Source organism: Arachis stenosperma, chromosome 10, assembly GCF_014773155.1.
Source record: "Arachis stenosperma cultivar V10309 chromosome 10, arast.V10309.gnm1.PFL2, whole genome shotgun sequence".
Lineage (NCBI taxonomy): Eukaryota > Viridiplantae > Streptophyta > Magnoliopsida > Fabales > Fabaceae > Arachis > Arachis stenosperma.
Window position 1 is genome coordinate 119,543,169 of NC_080386.1, and position 20,027 is coordinate 119,563,195.

The 20,027-nt window shown below is 33.6% G+C and overlaps 2 protein-coding genes across 6 annotated transcripts; one reads left to right on the forward strand and one right to left on the reverse strand.

Moving 5' to 3' along the window:
* Positions 1 to 8,781: 8,781 nt before the first annotated feature.
* Positions 8,782 to 13,649, forward strand: LOC130955853 (L-arabinokinase-like). Of its 4 annotated transcripts, XM_057882837.1 has the most exons (17): positions 8,782 to 8,810; positions 9,016 to 9,149; positions 9,260 to 9,367; positions 9,893 to 9,961; positions 10,064 to 10,147; positions 10,238 to 10,314; positions 10,678 to 10,744; positions 11,019 to 11,076; positions 11,176 to 11,243; positions 11,338 to 11,400; positions 11,722 to 11,775; positions 11,872 to 11,974; positions 12,049 to 12,158; positions 12,243 to 12,362; positions 13,011 to 13,067; positions 13,155 to 13,291; positions 13,398 to 13,649. In XM_057882837.1, the coding sequence occupies exons 2-16, from the start codon at positions 9,024 to 9,026 to the stop codon at positions 13,278 to 13,280; spliced, it is 1,290 nt and encodes a 429-aa protein (XP_057738820.1). In that variant the 5' UTR covers positions 8,782 to 8,810; positions 9,016 to 9,023; the 3' UTR covers positions 13,281 to 13,291; positions 13,398 to 13,649. The 4 variants fall into 4 exon arrangements, 3 of the variants coding, with proteins under 3 accessions (XP_057738820.1, XP_057738818.1, XP_057738819.1); XR_009076921.1 differs by lacking the exon at positions 8,782 to 8,810 and having other exon boundaries at positions 8,844 to 9,149; positions 12,243 to 12,354; XM_057882835.1 differs by lacking the exon at positions 8,782 to 8,810 and having other exon boundaries at positions 8,844 to 9,149.
* A 213-nt stretch (positions 13,650 to 13,862) lies between these two features.
* Positions 13,863 to 19,222, reverse strand: LOC130955855 (uncharacterized). Of its 2 annotated transcripts, XM_057882839.1 has the most exons (5): positions 18,892 to 19,222; positions 16,409 to 16,513; positions 15,780 to 15,881; positions 15,385 to 15,652; positions 13,863 to 14,555 (listed from the first exon to the last, which is right to left on the reverse strand). In XM_057882839.1, the coding sequence occupies exons 3-5, from the start codon at positions 15,861 to 15,863 to the stop codon at positions 14,407 to 14,409; spliced, it is 501 nt and encodes a 166-aa protein (XP_057738822.1). In that variant the 5' UTR covers positions 15,864 to 15,881; positions 16,409 to 16,513; positions 18,892 to 19,222; the 3' UTR covers positions 13,863 to 14,406. The 2 variants fall into 2 exon arrangements, with proteins under 2 accessions (XP_057738822.1, XP_057738821.1); XM_057882838.1 differs by lacking the exon at positions 16,409 to 16,513 and having other exon boundaries at positions 18,892 to 19,220.
* Between the last annotated feature and the right edge of the window lie 805 nt (positions 19,223 to 20,027).

Below are 20,027 nucleotides of genomic sequence, written 5' to 3' on the forward strand. Positions count from 1 at the left end.
AATCTTTTTTGTCATCCAAAATAGTATTTTCTCTTAGCAATGGTCCCAAAAATTATTCTTACAGAGGCTTCAACAGAAGAGCTGGCACACCCGAAGCTCGATATGAGGAAGTCCTCATCTGAAAGCTTGGTTACACTGTATACCCCCCTCAATGGCATTTATATTCTTGTATGTAATGTTCAGTTTGAATAAGAATCTTTTGTCAATAACATTATCTAAGTGTTTTGGGTATGAGTTTGTGTTTTCCCACATTTTCACACATACATTAGGAATTGTTGTTAGTGGAAGATAGATAATTGACCTTGTATAACTTGGTTATAAACATGTAAAGTTGACTTACACATATCTCGTTAACCTTGTCAGCGGGCTTTCCCACCATCTGCTCTGCTTTTTTGTTCCACACAATGAGCTTTAGACACCCAGTTCCATCAGTAACAATTATTTGTAGCCTATACTTGCAGCATCGTGCCAGCAGAATTGAATTAGCAAGTGCTAACACCACTAAATAAAGCTATAGTCAAGGTACAACATTCTTAATATTGATGTCAACTGAGTGCAACATTTTCGTTTTGTATGCTAAGCACTTACCTCAACATATCCTTGAAGCCTACACGTCTACAATGGTCACACCAATACCTATCTTCGAGCATGTCTTACATGAAGTGTAACACTAGTCATCTTTTCCCACCTCTAGACACACAATATTGGTAATAATCCAGCACGACGTCTCCTAACAAATGGCACACGAATGAGCTAAAAGATGGTTAGTCTAAGTAATGATAGAAGAACCTCACCTGTTGAATATTGAGGACCTCCTCTATAGTCTTCAATGGAACATGTCTGCGTTGATCTCATCTGTGGCATAGTATTGAGGTTGGGTCTAAAGCTGCGTAATTCGTTGTGAAGAGGAAACAATATCCTTATTCAACCTATGCACAACATAAAATGTTCCCATAAACAAATTTTTTTAGTTTTCCCAGATAAGAAACACAAGTACAAATGTTAGTTAAACAGGCAGTATTGGCAAGTAAGTTATACCTTTGCTTTAACTCATTTACCTCCGTCAGATTTGGATTGAAGTAAATTTTGGAGACATAGTAGGCACTTTGAATATTCACTGAATTCAAGTAGACATTAGTCTTAAAAAGTTGGACCACCAATATGAAAGGTTCTCCGTCATCTCGTTCAAGTTGTGGAAGCACTTGGTCAACCAACTCTCCAAACAATGTAAACTTAATTTTATTCTTCCTGGGACACCAAGAGAGAACACCAATGTCACACATAGTTTGAGTATTGATACTTCTTCCATGTTGGCATGAAAAGGTAAATTTTGGAACAGAATTAAAAAATGAAATTAACTCAAATATTAAACATTATTACTCTAGGTCCTCCAACTGCAGAGCAATACATTTGCTTTGGTGACCCGTGCGTGTGATAATTCCCCTGGCCTCTTCCTTTCCCACAATTTCACCTATGTAATCTACAATGAATAATGTTGCAGTTAAAATATATTACTTGAAATCATATTACATAATATGAAAATCATAATATGAAGACTAAATTGATTGACCTTACCAAATAATAGATTTTTATCACTGGAACCATTTGACTCAAGCTCAGTAAAAGGACGAAACTTAAACGGATTAAAAGCGAACATCTCAATTGGTTGGAGTATCACCTCAGTCTTTGTATAAAAACTGAGCTTGTACTTGTGTAGAGTTGTCCTAACCTTATCATTGTTAGTTGTAACAATAAAATTCTGCATACTGTAAATAGTATGCTCCTTTATTTGGTGTCTGAATACTTCTAGTGTAGGTTTAAAGATGGTTGCTTGAATCCTATTACCCTGCAAGAGATTTTTCAAACAACAGGAACAAAACAAAATGACAATGCATAAAAATACAACTTCCAACTCATTAGAATTGCTCGTAAAATACCTTCGCATCTTGTAATACCATCTCCAATCTGAACATCTTGTTCTCATTCTATTGGCTCGGAAACTCATACAATCAAACCACCCCCATAACCAATGACCAAGAAAGCTTGGTAGCATTGATATCAGCAATAAGATCCATTGTTCCAGTCATATTTCCCTTCGAAACAATAACAACAGGATTATGAGTAAATAGAAATTAGGATACAAAGGGTAATGAGCTATAACTTACTTGTGTATATAAAATTGACCGTCCTGCTATATATAGACAATTCTCCATATCCCTATCCTTGAAATGAGCGGGAAAATCCTCTAATGAGCTCAAACTTGTTTAATTTTGAAACACTTGCCGACGACGCCAAACTTCAAGCTAGCAACACCCTCACACGCTCAATATTCCACAAATATCTGTAACCCAATGTCACTTCAATTCTTCTTTTATGTTGCATCTCGAGGTGCAACTTTCCTTCAATATGCGCAGGAAGGGAGAGTGCATCACTGAACACTTCATATTGGAAGGAGTTTCACCGAGAATCCCACCAAGTTGCCCTTTTTTGGAGGGAACACTATTGCTGTGTCGCTGACAGAACTGTTGTATTGTAGAGAACCATTCCTGATAGAACCACTACTTGGAGACCTCATTTAAAAATGTAAAATCCGGTTAATTAATGGCTAATTAACCCATAAATGAGAATTTATTCTAAAAAGCCAAAAATGTGATTTTTATGGGTTAATATGATAGATGAGATTGAGACGAGAATTTTGGTACCAATTTTATAGAAATCGGACCAAGATTGGACTGAACGGGCCAAACTGGGCCAACCGGACCCAAAGTGGACCCTTGGCCCAACTAAACTAAACCAAAACCCTAGTTTTCAGCACTCTCTCTCCTCACTTGACACACTCACACGCTGAAAATAAGAGGAAATGGGGGAAGAACACTCTCCAAGGTTCTAACCCTCACTTGATCTTCAAATCACCATAACTTTTGATCTAGAGCTTCGATTACTGCACCGTTTGCAGCCACACATTCACCACGGAGAGCTCTACAAAACCCATACAATCAATCTTAAGGTAAGCCACATTTTGCTCTTCGAAGTTCCAGCCCTTATTTTCGAGTTTCATGGACAAAATATTGAGATTTTGGGCTCTTTGATTTTATAGGACCCAACTCTCTTGAAGGAAAAGATTAATATTGTCTCCTTGGACCTTGGGTGTGGTAAGATTCTCAACCCTAGTGTAATTTGTTGTTCTATGATGTTTGGGTATTGAGATGTTGTGTATGGGTATGATGGTTGTGGCTTAGGTTGTGTATATGTGAATATTTGAGCTTGATTGAGACTTTGAAAAGCTTGAAGAGGATTTTGTATGCAAAAATCTGATCTTGGAGGTGTTGAGACCTTGAGAGCTTGAGAAAAAGTGGTTTGGAAGTGCTCCGGTTGAGATTGAGAAATCGGCTAAGGTATGGTCTCGGTTTCTCGTATCTAATATGTAATGTGGTGGGAAATACTTAGGTTAGAGACCCTAAGATAGGCATTGAATTGTTGATGTTGTTGAATAAATGAGATATATGATGTGGTCATATATGTGATTATGAATATTGATACTTTGATGGGGTGATATATGAGAAAAATGCATGTTGTGATATATGCTTGATGAGTAATTGAGGTTGAATTGTGGGTGACACCATGTTGATGGTGAGCATGATATTGATTATGTGTAATGATGGTTAATTGGAAATGGTATTATTGGAAATTGGGATGAGAAAGTATGTATGACATGTTTATGTGTTTGTCTCTTAGCCATTTGATTGAGAAGTATTAAAATGGTGGGATGATATTTTGTGAATTGTGGTAAAATGTTAATGTGTGAGTTGAGGAGGCTTGATGTTGATTTTGATATATTTTGATTGATTTCAAAGAAAAGGGATAAAATTGGCATGTTTTGGTTGATTTTGAAGAGAGTTGAAAATGACTTGTTTTGAAAATGGTACTTTGTGGTTTTGTATGAAAACATGGTTTTTAGGCATACTTTGATGGGATATAACTTGGACTCCGGATCCCCGTTTTGTGCCAAATTCGTTTAGAAATGAAATTGGATTCGGGATGTCCATGTCGTTCGAAGAACGGGTAAAAATCGATTTAAAATGAGAAAGTTATGTCCGTCGAAAGATTGGGGGTTGAATTTGTGAATTCTGCAGCTTTTAACTTAGAAATATTTTTAGCAGAATGACCACCCACGCGTAGGCGTCCTTGACGCGTATGCGTCGTTTTTTAAGATGGCACCATCCACACGTGCGCATCGATGTACCGAAATGGTTGCCCAGCCATTTTTCCGAGAGTTGTGCCGATTTTGTGCCTGGGGCACAAATGTACCCGCGCGTACGCATCGTTTGGATGTTTTTCAACCCACGCGTCCGGATGAATGATGCATACGCATCGATGAACTGTAAGGCCATCCACGCGTGCGCGTGAAAGACGTGTACGCGTGGCCCTCGTTTTCTTTTCAAAGTTGATTTTTTAGTCTTAAAAGCCAAATTTCATACTTCTAAGCCTCCGATCTCACCACTTATGTCTTAAATCATTACGATATGCCTAGCAATGAGAAAAGGAGCTAGGGAATGTGGTAACTTGCGAGTGAAGCAAGGAAAAAATGGATGATCAATCAGGATCAAAGATAATTATATGAGATGCGGAGGATGGCGGTGAAAGTGCTGTATGTGCCATGAGCCGATGGGCTAAATTGTTTATGAATTGGCTGATTCTGGATTGAACCATGAGCCGGATGGCTGAGTTTATTGCTGTGTTACGGTGGAGCCATGATTATGGCTAGGTATAAATGCATATATGTTGCTGAATGAAATGTGAATGTTGCACTTCCACCATCGGAGACACGAGTTTCCCTGGGAGAAAGCAGTGACTAGTCACCACGTGCTCCAGGTGGAGACTTGAGACTCTGTTGACCCTATGTCGTAAGGATGGCCGGGCACTGTGAAAGACCCGGATGAGCTTGCCCCCGTGAATATACACCAGTGAGGGTGTTGGATATGGATCATGATTATGATCACGATTATGTTGAGTATAACTCGAGTTAGAGATGCACGACAGAGGGACAATCCAATGGTTAGCTACCAGGACTTGTCTCGTTGGCTATATAACCGACAGATGATATCATCAGCCATTAGGGACAGGCATTCATCATATGCATACTATGTGATTTGTTTGAGACTGTTTATTTGACTGCATATTACTTGCTAATTGTCTAAATGCCTTATCTGTTCTTATTTGTATATCTCTTGTTTGAAATAACTGTGTTTGCTATATTATACTCCTGCTGGTGGTTGGGAGGTCTGAAGGAATTGGAAAGGGAAGTATTAGTTAAACCAAAGAATCTTTAGTCAGTTGCCATTTAAAGTTTAGCTTGTTTATAAGCTTTGATTTTATCTAGAGGAAGTTCTAGGATTGCCTTCGGCTTTCCTCTATTATTACATGTTATATATGTGGGAATTGTTACCATGCTGGGAACCTCTGGTTCTCACCCATGCGGATTTTGTGGTTTTCAGATGCAGGACGTGAGGTTTCTCGCTGAGGCATACTGGAGACTTTTGGATTAGCGAAGATCCTTTGTTATCGGGACTCTGTTTTGGTTTATATGTCTTGCTTAAATACTTCTTTCTCCACTAAATAATACAAACTGTGATGACTCCTCTTATAGGAGATTTTGGAGAATAGGTTCTCTGTTTTTATGTCCCTTTGGGGTTTCCTTATTTTATTATATGTATATATTGCTATGCTCGGACCAGTTATCTTCGCAACTGGATTTTGAGTTTTGATATTCCCGTTTTTGACACTCTTTTGTATTTATATATAATCTCGCGTTGATTTATCCTTGTTCGTTACGTTATCGATCGAATTGTTGCGCTTTCGAGTTATGAATTTTGTCTTAAAAAGGCTCCTAGTTATAATCATTTTTTACAATACTATTCGTACTAAATTTTTATTTTAGAGGTAGTAATACTTTACCATCTCTGAATTATGAGTTAAGTATAAGACTCTGTATGGTAGGGTGTTACAAAAAAGACATCGTAACACTGGTCTGGACACATGTCATTGTGGAGGAAGCCATGGTTACAGTATGTTCCGTGCACGTGTTGGTCTGGAGAGAGTTTAACGTTGGAGGGAATACTGTGGTGCTTCATTTACTGGACTGCTTAACCTTTATATATTAGATAGATTCTCTTTTTTTCTTCCTATATGGACGTATATTTTTTCGCTAACATGATCCCTAACTCTTTATTAATTATTTAACGGGACAATTAAAATTTTTATTTTAATTTATTTTTTTAAATTAAAATTTTTAAGTAAAATTAAAATTTTAAATTCTTTTAGAAAGTAAACTACGATAAAAAATAATTTTAGTTGTCATTTCATATAATAATTAAAAAAGTTATTAGGATAACGGTTAATATTTTTACTGTTAATCGTTTTGTGTCAAAAATAAAATCAGGACTAAACATGCTAAGTTAAGAACGGTAAATTAAAATTTTAGGAAATTAAATTGAAGTATGAATGCAATTTAAAGGACTAATTTAACAATTTTTACGAGTAAACATTCAATTCGGGGTTTTTTAATTTAAATTAAATAATTATATAATTTATCAATATACATAAATTGTAAAATAATTATTTAAATAAATAATGTACCACATTTTGGATATTGTAAGATAAATATGAATATAGGTGTATTTTAAGTACTGAGACTGTGATATGACGCATGAAAATTTTGACATATTTAGAATACACTTAAGATATGTTTGTAGACAGAAAAATCGATACTAAATATCCGAAATGTGTTTCAGAAGCTGATGCAAGTCACCGTACCTAAAATAGAGTCAAAATAAAAATTAAGATCACAGGATTCGAGATATAGTCTAACTCTCTCCTTAAATAAAAAATTCCTATATTATTGCATTATATTTTTTAATAAAATAGTGAAGCAAACAAATATTTCACATTTTTTTGACTCTCTTCTTTTAAAAATAGTATTTATTCTCACTAGTTAATACTATTAGTATTACGAAAATATGAACGAATAAGAAGACGATTTATAGATCATATTAATTTTATCAACATTCTTTTTTTTTTTTAAAAACTTATATTATATAATAATATATACTCAAATATCTTTGTCATTAAGATATTCTTTGGACTAATTATATAAAAAAAATATATTTTTAGTTTTTCCACAAAAATATTTAATTTTTTATAAAATACAAAAATACTCTTTTTCTTAATTTTTAAAGGAATAAAATACTTTTTAAGATTAATTTTATTTAATTATAGTATAAATTAAAATTTTAATTTTAGAATTATTTAAACTAACCTTTTTAGTTAATTTTAAGACTAAAATACCCTTTAAAAATTAATTTCAGAAAGACTAAAATAATTGTTTTGAATTAATTTTGTTTACTTGTATTATAAATAAAATTTGAATTTAATAATAAAAAGACAAAAATATACATTTTAAGATTGGTGTGTTAATATTTTTAGAAATAATTTTAATAGTTAAACGTAGAATAATCAATAATATATTAGTTAAATTAAATAAATATATTGGATATACTTATCTAAAATCACTCTAATTTCTGTTTTGATCGTATTTTGGTGCTGTAACTCGCATCAATTTTTGAACGCATCTCAGGAGTTTAGTACTCGTTTCTCCTTCTGTATATGTATTCTGAATACATCAGATTTTTCACACATTATACTTCAGAATCGCAATATCCGAGATACGTTCATATACGTATTTGCCTTATATTATCTGAGATGTGGTACATTATTTATTTAAGTAATTATTCTACAGTTTATGTATATCGATAAATTATATAATTATTTAATTTAAATAAAAAATTTTAATCCGACTCTGGTTCATTTTCACAAAGGACAAGGAAATTCCTAGAAAAAAAAGGAACACTTCGATTCTCAACTTTTACATTTTGGGACAATAAAATTCTTTTGTTAAAAAATTTGTTAAATAGTAATGAAAATTAATTTTATAGGGATTTTATTTGTAATGTGGGGATTTTAAACTCCCACAAACTATTAATAAGTTTGTCTTTAAAAAATTTTTTCGTCAACGGCAGTTAAGTGAAGAAAGATCATTGATGAAAATAATGTCACAAGCAAAAAAAAATAATTGTACAAAAATCTTTTAAAAAAAATAGCATTGAATAAGAAAAAAAATATTAATATTGAGGATATTGGTATGGGTGATAATAGCAACTGAAAAGATAACGATGATAATAAAGTATGATTACACAATAAAAATATAGAAGAAAAAATGATAATGATGACAATAAAAAAGATGGTGGTAACAGCGGTCATAGTTGATTATATTGTTAAAAAGAACTTTGGAGTTTAGAACTTCTACAAAATATATAAATAAAACTCCCACAAAATAATTGTAAATGAAAAGGTTGAGAGTAAAAATTTTTCCTTTTTGAATCAAAATCGTCATATTATTCATAAAAATAGATAAAAATCGGGTTAGATGTTTATTCTTAATTTTACTACATATAAAATAAAAGTTTTTTATTGTAAAATTTAAAATTGTAATTACTAGATAATAAGATATTAAAATATTGATCGTATTTGACAAATAGTATTAATTTCTTCACTTAAGTCTTAATAGTTAATATTCAATTTTTTAACACGGAATAAGTAAAATCGCATTTACTCCGAATTTTTTATTGAATTCCAAGACCCAAGATGTTTATACCTATTTTTGTTGAAAATAAATAAATAAATAAATGAACTTCTCCCGATACTCGTAAGTTGATTCATATTTGATAACTCGTATGAAAGCTTATTCCCTTTTGGTAATTGCTAATGGCCAATGACAATGTTGCATCTTGATCTGGTCACTTACAATATAATTCTAGGGTTTATTGGTTATAATACCTATGAATTCTTAATCAATGAATCAAAACATTAGATCCTTACTACATTGTTCATTTTCAGTACTATTTTTCATTATTATTATTTATAGTGCATATAACATTGCAATTATTCATAATATGGTAGCGATTAAAATGGGGATGAAGCACCAGGAAGAGTATGATGGCGATGGTGCTGCTGCTGTTTCTTCCACACAGAAAATGGTGTTTGCTTACTATGTCACTGGTCATGGATTTGGCCACGCAACTCGTGTTGCGGAGGTAACCTCTCATTTCTCATTGTCATTCATGATTCATTATTTGGATATTGCATTGCACTTAAGTTTGAATTGTAATTTCAATTTCAATTTCAATTGCATGTATATATGTAGGTGGTGAGGCATCTAATCCTTGCTGGTCATGATGTTCATGTGGTCACTGCTGCTCCTGAATTTGTTTTCACCAACGAAGTGCATTCTCCTCGCTTATTCTTTCGCAAGGTGAGTTTAATTCGTTTTAGCTTGATTCAGACTTAGTTTGATAGTTGGATCCACTTCAAAATGGGGTTGTTCATGACCTAGATTAGTTGGACTGTATATATGGATATGTTTGTTATGGAATGAAATGAATGCTAGGATCATAGCCTGTATAGGTGTTTATTTTTGTGAACAGAAAAAAAAAGCACATGCTTTACTACGTGTAATGATAATTGTACTCACCTTGAATTAAACATTGGGTTGACACACACCTTCACCACCATTGGATTGGATGTTGTCTGACTTCAAATCATGGTAACGGTTTTGTGAACTGGCTTAGTATTTGATGCAAAATGAGTACATCAATCATTATTCATTCAGTAAAAGGAGTAAAAGAATTACTATAGTTAGTCCATGCTATTTTAATTTGTTGTGCGTTGAAGGAGATTTATCATTTTCTAGAGTTGTATTCTCGGATCTGGACATTCATCTTATTCAAAAGCACATAATTCTTACAAATTAAAGATACATTTATCCATTTTTTTCAAGGTGGTTTTGGAGTGTGGAGCTGTTCAATCAGATGCTTTGACAGTCGATCCCCTTGCCACTTTGGAGAGGGTAAAGAAACATAACTTCTTAGTTCAGTTAGTTGATTAGTTATAGTAAAGATGGTCAATGCTTGAACTTTAAATTGTTCTTCTTTGTATCTGGTTATATTAGTATACTGAGGAAACAGTGAAGCCCCGTGCTAGTATCTTGGCGAAAGAAGCAGAGTGGCTGAAATTCATCAATGCTGACTTAGTGGTAAATAAATTATTCTCATGCCAGCCATTTTTGTATGAAGAGAATACACTGTATCTGGTGGACCCTTCTAAAGCTGATATGAAAATGCAGGTATCTGATGTCGTCTCCACTGTATGTCGTGTTGCAGCTGATGTTGGTATACCCTCTGTTTGTGTGGCCAATTTCAGGTAATCTTCCTCCCCTTTTGTGACTGGTGCCACACTAAAAGAAAATGTAGGAAATAAAATTATTGTCTCAAAATGTCTATGTCCTTTCATCTTAGTATTAAGATCTCTCTTCATCGTGTATTCTTTCGAAAACCTGATTGGTATAAATTCCTTTTGACTCCATCGCATCACTAAGTTGCTTGTTCACTTTCTAATTCACTTCCTAAATTAAATAGTCTTTACTAGTAATAAAAAATTTAATCGTAAATGATGCAATTAGAAACTACTTCATTTCAGCACTTGAGAGTTGAGATAAATCGGATTGCTTATTTTTCATAAGCTGCATCAATAATTATTGCTCATTCGATATCGTTGTGATTTCAGTTGGGACATCATCTATCTGGATTATGTCATGGCTGCTGGACCTGATTCTCGTTCGATAGTTTTGCAGGTATCAGCAATATTCTATATAGAAAGTTATCTTTCTGTGCTGCCGTTTGAGAGAAATTTTAGGTTTCTGATTGTGTATCTTAAAAAATTTGATGCTAGTTTGGGATTTAATATATGCATATAGTTTCTGCATCTGATCCGATATTTATGGTGCATACTAAATGACTTTATGAAGCCCCACAGAAAAAGATAAAAGTCCAGCCAAGTAAAATCCTTTCAACTTTTATTATTTTTTAACAAAGATAAAAGATGCAGTTGCATATTTATCGATGCAGATAGCTGAAGACTATTCTAATTGCAATTTCCTTATCCGCCTTCCAGGATATTGCCCAAGTATGTTAGTTCTTATAAAATTTCACAACAATTTCGTAAAATTATTTAAATAGCTGTCTAAATCTTGTCTTTTTAACAGTATTTGTTGCATATTTGCAGTGCCCGCTTTTCGCAATGTTATTGATGTGCCTCTAGTTGTGAGGAGGCTGTATAAATCCACAGAAGAGGTACTGCAACAGTACAACATGAACCTTTGCGGAGATTTTCCATACGATGGTTTCGTTCCTAATCTATGAGCATGTAATTTTCGTTGTTGAAAAGGTGAGGGAAGAACTAGGGATAGCAGACAATGTGAAACTAGTCATTCTCAACTTTGGTGGCCAGGTTATTCCTTAAATTCCATTTTTAGGTACTAGAATTATATATATATATTTATCTGGTTATAAAATAGTTTACTTTGAAGCAATTTGTTTCTGTAAGTGTTCAAGCCTCCAATTCACTTCATCTGAACCTTCAATTAAATACTGATTTGAATTATGAACACAGTTTACAGTTTTCTTGCTAATTGTTTGTTACTTCATCATGACCTTATATTTTTAAGTGTTTCCTGTATTTGGACCATTGGCCTCAGTATAAGCAGAGCCACTACCGTCATCGGACATTCTGAATTCTTCCTGACTATATACTGTCTATCCTTGTCTCCAGCCATCAGAATTGAAACTGAAGGAGGAGTTTTTGCCTTCTGGTTGGTTGTGCCTGGTACTCATCAATGATTCTTCTTTATATATGTTTGATTAAAATTGTTCCTCGATTAGTATACAATTCTTAATTGGTTGTGTTGCTTTTACGATCCAGGTTTGTGGTGCTTCTGACACTCAAGACCTTCCTGCAAACTTCAAAAAACTTCCCAAAAATGTTTATACACCTGATATTATTGCAGCATCTGACTGCATGATCGGTTAGTATGAAATTTCCCTTGGTTTGGAGCTGGACAAAAAAATAATATGCTAATAGCACCTTTGAATTTTTTAGGAAAACTTGGATATGGCAGTGTGAGTGAAGCCCTGGCATACAAGTGTCCTTTTGTCTTTGTACATAGAGAATATTTCAATGAAGAACCTTTTCTAAGAAAAATGCTCGAAGTGCTCACTCTCTCTATCTCTCTCAAATTTCATTCTCAGTGTTTTCTTGATCTCTTTTTAATTGTCTTTTATTTTCTCCCTTAGCATTATCAAGGTGGCATTGAAATGAGTAGGAATGATTTACTCTCTGGTCATTGGAAACCTTATCTTGAACGGGCAATGAGTTTGAAGCCATGCTATGAAGAAAGCATCAATGGTGGGGAGGTACCCTTTAATTCTTGAATGTATTGACTCCTATTTCTGCACAAGTAAATATCGTCATGTAATGTCATATTTGACTTTGAGCTTTATTTGTTTAATGGTTGATTTTCTTGTAACTCGTGCAAGAGTGTCCCCTAGTCTATATAGTATTATAGTAGACAGGGGATGTCAATAAAATATAAATATAAATTAAAATTAGCTTTTGGATTTGTCTGTATCAAATTTTGTATCTCCAAATATTTTGAATGTGAATTCCATGTGATTAATATGCCATAGCAAATAGGTTTTTAGAAAGGGCAATCTTTGAAAGCTTGAAATATTTTTTTTAAAAATATCTTTATTTTATCATTGGTGGACCAAGAACAAGGTTTGTTTACCTTACCATTGAATCTGCGACTAGTAGTAATTTTACCTTTTGGGATGAGTTCTCTTCCTCTAGTTTTAGTTTGCCTTGGAGAACGCTTAAGAGCTTAATCTTTAACCGGATTTAATTGTCTATTAATCACACTACCTTGCATTCATTTTTCTTCTTATGAACATGATTTTAGGTTTGTTCTTTTTTTCCATACTGATTCTGACATGTAAGTGCTTGTGTATTTCAAAAGTTTGATTTTTATTTTTATTTTTCAAATAAACATTTTAAAAATACAGGTGGCAGCCCAGATCTTGCAGGAGATTGCTTTGGGAAAATATCATGCTTCAGTCAATGTAAAATGGATTCTAACACCTATTAATAGCAGTTTGTTTTTGTCAAAATTTTCTTATTCATTTGTATATTGACTTGATAATATGTAGCATAGCGAGGCAAAAAGATTGTGTGATGCCGCAGTTCCAGATGATCAACGACGAAGAGCCATTGGTCAAGATGATATTTTGATCCCAGAATGGTATGCAAATGCTGGAAAACAACTTGGTTGCTAATCATCATATTTGTAAGTATTAATCCATGTTTACAACATACGGGTAATCATATTCAAATTCATGTTTATAATTTTGTTGTATGGTTCCTAATACATAAGTAATTTGTTTTTGCTTAAGGTTCTTCATGGAAATGTTGAAGGTTTTCCAAGATACCTCTTTGCTTTGAGAAACAAACAATGCTGGCGATTAAGGTTATGCTGCTCTTCAACTATAAGGACATGATCATGTCATATGAAAGTAATCACGTTTATAAATTTATTTGTAATTGATAAAAAAGTTCAAAATATTCCTAAAGAAAATGAAGTGCATGGCCTGTAAAATATATATTTGGGATACATCTTAAGCATAATATGTAACCCCTTATTTTCACATTTGGGAACTCACTTTAACCTTATTCTAAAATTTGATGATTCTCAACAAAATGTTATTCTTTTACTTTCATCTCGTTCTCATTCAGAAATCAGAAGTAGACACCAAGAAATAGCAATTATCCAGCCAGGTTAACAACATACATATTATAATTAATTAACGCAATATATAGTTATAATAATAATAATAATTACTGACAATTATGGACTATGGTGATATATAAATAATTAATAGCTTATATTATTCTCTGTCGTATCACTGACAATTATGGGGAATTTAGTAACTACAGATTTGTAGTTATTAATCAACAATCATACAGAGTTTATCTATTCACTGAGTAATGACATAAGTACACTGCGCCTTCAAAAAGAATACCCTTAGAAGAATCCCAGAAAGAAAAACTAATTAAATTGCAAAACCTTTAATTACACTGCCATTCAATTTCAACCAAAAATCAATATTAATCCATTGAATCTTTGACTAGAACTTCACTAATATCCATTTAATTACGGGAACCTTTGACAACCCAGGTTTTAAATACCAGAAATCTGTGGCAAAATCTCCATTACATTGAATGAAGCAACCAAGAGGTAAACTTGAGGATTTAAAATAAGCATTTGGTTTATAATTACAAGAGATAAGATTAGATAAGCTACCCAGATACCCTAAGAAGATTTCTTCTAGAACACATAGCCATTTTGTAACTAATTGATATAAGAAAAACTTGGTCGCCACACAGTCGTAAGCTCAGGCATCTTTACTTTGACTTGTCGTTTAAGGTTACAAGAGATCTAACCACGCCTGGTCCTATCTTATCAGCAAGGGCACCTGTCTCTGAAATAAGTAATGATTTTTCCTTCACTATGCTCTGTAGCTTCTTTGCCTCAAAGTCAAGTCGAGGTTGATCTGTAATTACAAGCTCAATATGAGGGATACACCAATTTACAGTTAATATATATCAGTTCTATGCTTGAGGGAACTGAGTCATAGATACGGTTTAAATTCTGAACTCAGGAATAACAGTGATCATTAATGAACAGGAATAGATATAATCAGTCTCATCAGAAATTCAGAATTACAAGTTGATGCGTAAGGGCCATAAATCTTTAATATGTTCTAATCATGTGTAGGATTATGCGTGCCAAGATGAAAAAACAAGGAACGTATGTCAAAAATTCCAAACTAGTTTCAGGTAAAAAGGGTACAGTTACATTTGTCTTCAGCATTGCAGGATTTGCAATAACATGAAAAAATTGTTGCCATAATGAATTTAAACCATTAGACTGTAACATAGGTAATTTCAATAAAGATGAATTTTCGCATGCAACTAAAACAAACAGATAAATACAACAAAGACACATGCTTGATAATTCAAATATCAAATTGATAATTCAGTCTAGACTCCAAACAAATGCATGAAATATGGCTTGTATTTCCATCCAGCATTAATATATTAAAGCATATAACAAGGAAACCAATCATCTGTCATAAATATTTATTTTCCTAAATTGCAATCAATCTAAGATTTGTTACCGAACTTTACTGTCAAATAACCACGACATACAAATGATAACTAAGCAAGACTTTTGCACAAGCACATTGGGAGAAAAGAAAAATGGAAAGGGTTTTTATTTTGTGGCACTACTAACAGAGGCATGCATTTATGGTATTTTGATTCATTGTCCCTATATTTTACTTCTTTAGAGGGTAGGGTGGGATGGAATGACCAATTAACCTGTTTCCAAGATAGTGTGGGCAGCATGGAATGGGATGCTGGCAAACATATCAGTTCCTGGAAACATCATCCACGTCTTCTCGAATGAATCATGGTTACCACAGGTGTTACACACTTCTTGCACCAAGGGTCTTGACCTCGACCCTTCGACTCCCTTCATCATCGATTCAAAAGGAGTCGGAACACTAGTCTTGGTTGTCCGAGCCCTCTTCCTTAATGCAGTCAGTGCTTCTCTATTCCCATTTCTCAATTTATCATTCTCAACCATCTGCATTTTTTACCCAAATAGGACAGACAGTTAAGTACCGACTTAATTCCACAGAAAAGCCATTTAAAGGGTCTGATGAGGGTATGGTAATGAATTGATGATTGAGATTCCTCAATGAAGTTGTTACCTGATGCCGGGCCAAAAGAAGAAGCTCGGCTTCCAGTTCCACTTCTGTTAATTTTTGTTGGAATTGTTTCATGGTAGGATCCATATTCCAAGAAAGAAACTCCTGCGAGTTGCAAATAAAAAACATATTTTCAAGCTAATGAAATAATGATGGACACCAATTTCAGAAGAGTTATGAGATTCAGTTGACAATCAAGAAGGAACACTAACAGTTTTTTATAATCTTAAAAAAAAAAAAAAAAACTGATAGCTGATATATAAATACACAATTTTTATGGAAATCAGAATTTTATTAACTCATTCATATAAAAAACACAAATAATAGAATTTCTGAAAAACAAATAAATTGCAGTTAAAAATGGAACATTCATGAACAAACTATTGCAGCAATTTCAGCATTAAAACAGTTGCCAATTACAACAATTGCATCCAAAACAAATAGCGAGTAAACAAAACATAAATCGATACAAGAAGCGAAAAAATAAGTGTTCGATATTGGGTACTTTGGCAAGAAGTGAGAGCAAATAGGAGAGCAAGGTCACCTATACTAATCAAAAAGCACTAAAATAGGGACTGGCAACGAATTGAGGACATAAATTAACAAAACCGAACTTTGGATCCATGGCCTACCTGCAGGAATGCGGACACGACGACAGTGACGAGCACGGCGACGGTGGAGAGTGAAGCCGATGTGAGATATTGAGACTCAGAGAGCAAGCTAGACTTTGTAATTTACTATGAGTTTGGCAAATTACATATGGTTTAGCAAAAAAAAACCACTGCGAGGCCAATAAGCCCCAATTACATCATCAAAAACTTACTGCTTAAGAGAGAGGCGGGTTTGACTAAAAAAAGAGAGGAGGCGAATTCCAGTAATGTATATTAATATCCAAATCCATGATTGATCCGCTCAAAATATTAGATCATTGGGTTATTAATTCAATTGTTGAATCACTGATTGAATCTATAGATCTAATTTAATTAAATAATTATATAAAATTTTATTTTATTTTTTTATAATATGTTTTTTATCTTTTTGTTAATTAACTATTATTTTTATTTCAATAAAAAACATGTTATGATTAATAATTTTTTTTTATTTTTAAATATTTAATAAAATTTAGTATTTATTTTAACAAGTGTATAATTAAAAATATAGTTAATCTAAAGAAGAGTGAGTATAAAATTAAAATTAAATTAAATAAATAAAAAAATAATTTACTTGAATATGTTATGTAAATATATACATTAATTAACATAGTAAATTCCAAGAAATAGCATGGTCTAGTAGCAAAGCTAAGAGGGTATAACCCATCGTTTTCATATTTTGCAATTTAACATCACAAAGTTATTCCTTCATTTAGTTTCATAATGCTTCAATACTTCACATCGAATCTAAAGGGGAAGAGAAAAGCCTTTACAAGGCTTGTGACAAGCATAACACGTGCACGCCAAGGAAAACACGAACGGGGAGCACTCACTCAAGGACAAGGCAGAAAAAATCGAAATTTTACGTGAAAAATTCCGTAAAATCGATTGACTGCTCAACAAGGTTTTGAGAACCAGACAGGTCAATCGCTTTCATCATTGGTTCACTGATTTCCTGGTTCAACCGGAAAAACCATTTTGTAGTTATATCTTTGATGTTTCAAATAACAAAAGCAGCAATCATTCAAGAAATGAATTGTTTTCTCTTCAAACTCTCTACAATTTCAGTAAAATAAACCACTTTTCATGTATTTGCGTACAGTTTTAGTCCAAAGCTTTAAAAAATATGCTTTTAACTAGCTTCTGAGTACAATCAGTTTTTAACATGTAAAATTAGAAATACAAAAGTTGTAAAATCCTTAACCTTATATTTTAATTAAGACTAAGATTAAATAGCCCAGCTAGTATACAAAATATACTGAGTTTCAAGTCCAAATCTAATTGACCAACAACTGCTGTATTATACATGTTTGCGAAGTACTCCAAAAGTGTATGAAATATTGAAATGCACCATTCAATGCAACAAAAACCTATGCAGGATGCAGTGTACAACAAAAGTATAGTTCAGGACTTGTATGTGGGAAAATATGATAGTATATCAAAAATAAAACTTTTACATCATATCACCATATTTAAAAACTCATATATCCACCTTAAACTAAGACAAATAAATTAATCTGAGAATTAAGCCAGTCATAATGCAGCATAATTTGTGAAGCTTAATGTCACACACAAGTCAGTCTTAAGACCCAAACAAAAAGGGTGCTTATAGAACATAATTCATATTTCCTAGCACTAGTATAAGCTGATTCCTAATAATTCAAAGGCCAGATTTATTAATGCTACTGTGCTAGAATAAAAGCTCCAATTTCCGCAACCCAGGAAGAAGCAGTCTATTTCCAGCATTCAAGGACAGCAAGGTTGGGAATGTTTTGAACTAAATAATTGGAGTTCAATTAATTATTAAGATAGCCACAATCCATGCATGATTAAGTCACAAAATAGTAAAACACAAACCAGCACATCACTACCCAGAAAGATCACAAAACACAAAACAACAGAGAGAACAGCCAAAGCTAATTAATAATCATTAATCAGATAATCAATCAATAAAAACATTCAGATAATTAATCAGATAATCAGATAATTGCTTCTTGATTAATACTATCATTTGTAACTGAAATTAATATATCATTCACAAAATTAAAAACAGCAGCAGCACAGCCAGAATATTAATAGCAGCACAAAATTAATACTACCAACAGCATTCAGCTCAGCAACAAAAATTATCATTCAGCAACAAACAGCATTTGATTTGATTTCCATTTTAGCATTCAGCAACAAATATTACAAAACAGCAACAAGGAATCCCTAATCACACTAAACCTGAAATCAATAAAGCTAATAGAGCATAATCCCTAATTACAAAACAGCAACAAGTAATCCCTAATCCATTTTTAGCAGCAGCAAGAAAATTTCAACAAAAATTTCAGGAATTAAAAAAAGAGCAGCAGCACAAAATCAATTATTTGATTTCCATTAATCCATTCACAATTTCACATTCAAAAATCAGCAAACAGAGCATAAAAGGAAGAGAAGAACCGAGAAGTGAAAGCAGTGCTAACCTTCGACGGAGACACGGACGGCGACCAGCGAGACGACGGCGACCGGCGAACGGCGGCGACCTGCTCCAAGCCTCGAACAGAGAAGCCAGGGAGGACGGGGACAAGGGGAAGGAGGACGCCGAGCTACAAGAGAGGGCCTGGGCTACAAGAGAAGACGTGGAGGCGCCGACAGCACGGACGGCGGCGGCACTGCGGCAGAACCGTTGCAGGGAGAACCTAGGGCTTTGGTCGGGTGATTTTGAAAGTTCAGAGGGATAGTGAAATGTTACCTTTTAGTCTTCTTAATTATGAGAAACACTCAGGGAGGAAACCATGTGAAAGTTAGCATCTAAATAGAGACAAAATTCTCACATTTTTTTCCTAAAACATTCAGTATTATATTGGAGAAACCGGCCGATTTTCAGTCCGATTCAGTAGTTTATATTCGGTTTTAAAACGAACGGTTTTGAACAGAAAACCAAATTATTTATATTGCTGGTTCATGATCGAACTGGTCCAACCGGCCATTCCAGGCCGATTTTCAAAGCCATGCTGCTCAAAGGGGTTGTGTTCTTGCACATCGCGTGAGTTGCCGCTTGCCAGCTCAGTGTGGATTGGTCTAGTTTTTGGCGTGTGATTCATATCAAATAGGCCGCTTTTCCATAAGTTTGACCGATTTGTGACTATTCAAACGTAAAAATGATTCCAGTGTTAAATCGAACCAGATCTATTCGATCCGATTTTAATAATTATGATACAATATCTTGGCTTATGGTAAAACTAGCCAGCCAATCAGCATATTTTTTTTGGACATGGAGTCAACACATTTATTTGCCTCCCTGTAAGGATGGCTAAAGCAATCAATCCGGCCGAGCTAGATTATTCGACCATTGATTCTAGCCATACTGCCATAGCCAGATTGAATGAAATATCAGATTTGATAAGATACTTTTCTTTCTGAATTAATTTAAACTGAGCCTCCTAACCCAAAGCCAATGGGTCTTTTATCTTTGGTATGATAAAATAGGAGTTACTCAATTTATCTTTTGAAAATTGAATTTGGATTTAAATTGATCTATAAAATCGTAATTGACTCAAATTAAATTTTTAAATTTATAATAGCTCATCTCAGCTAATAACTTGCGGAGTTGACATAT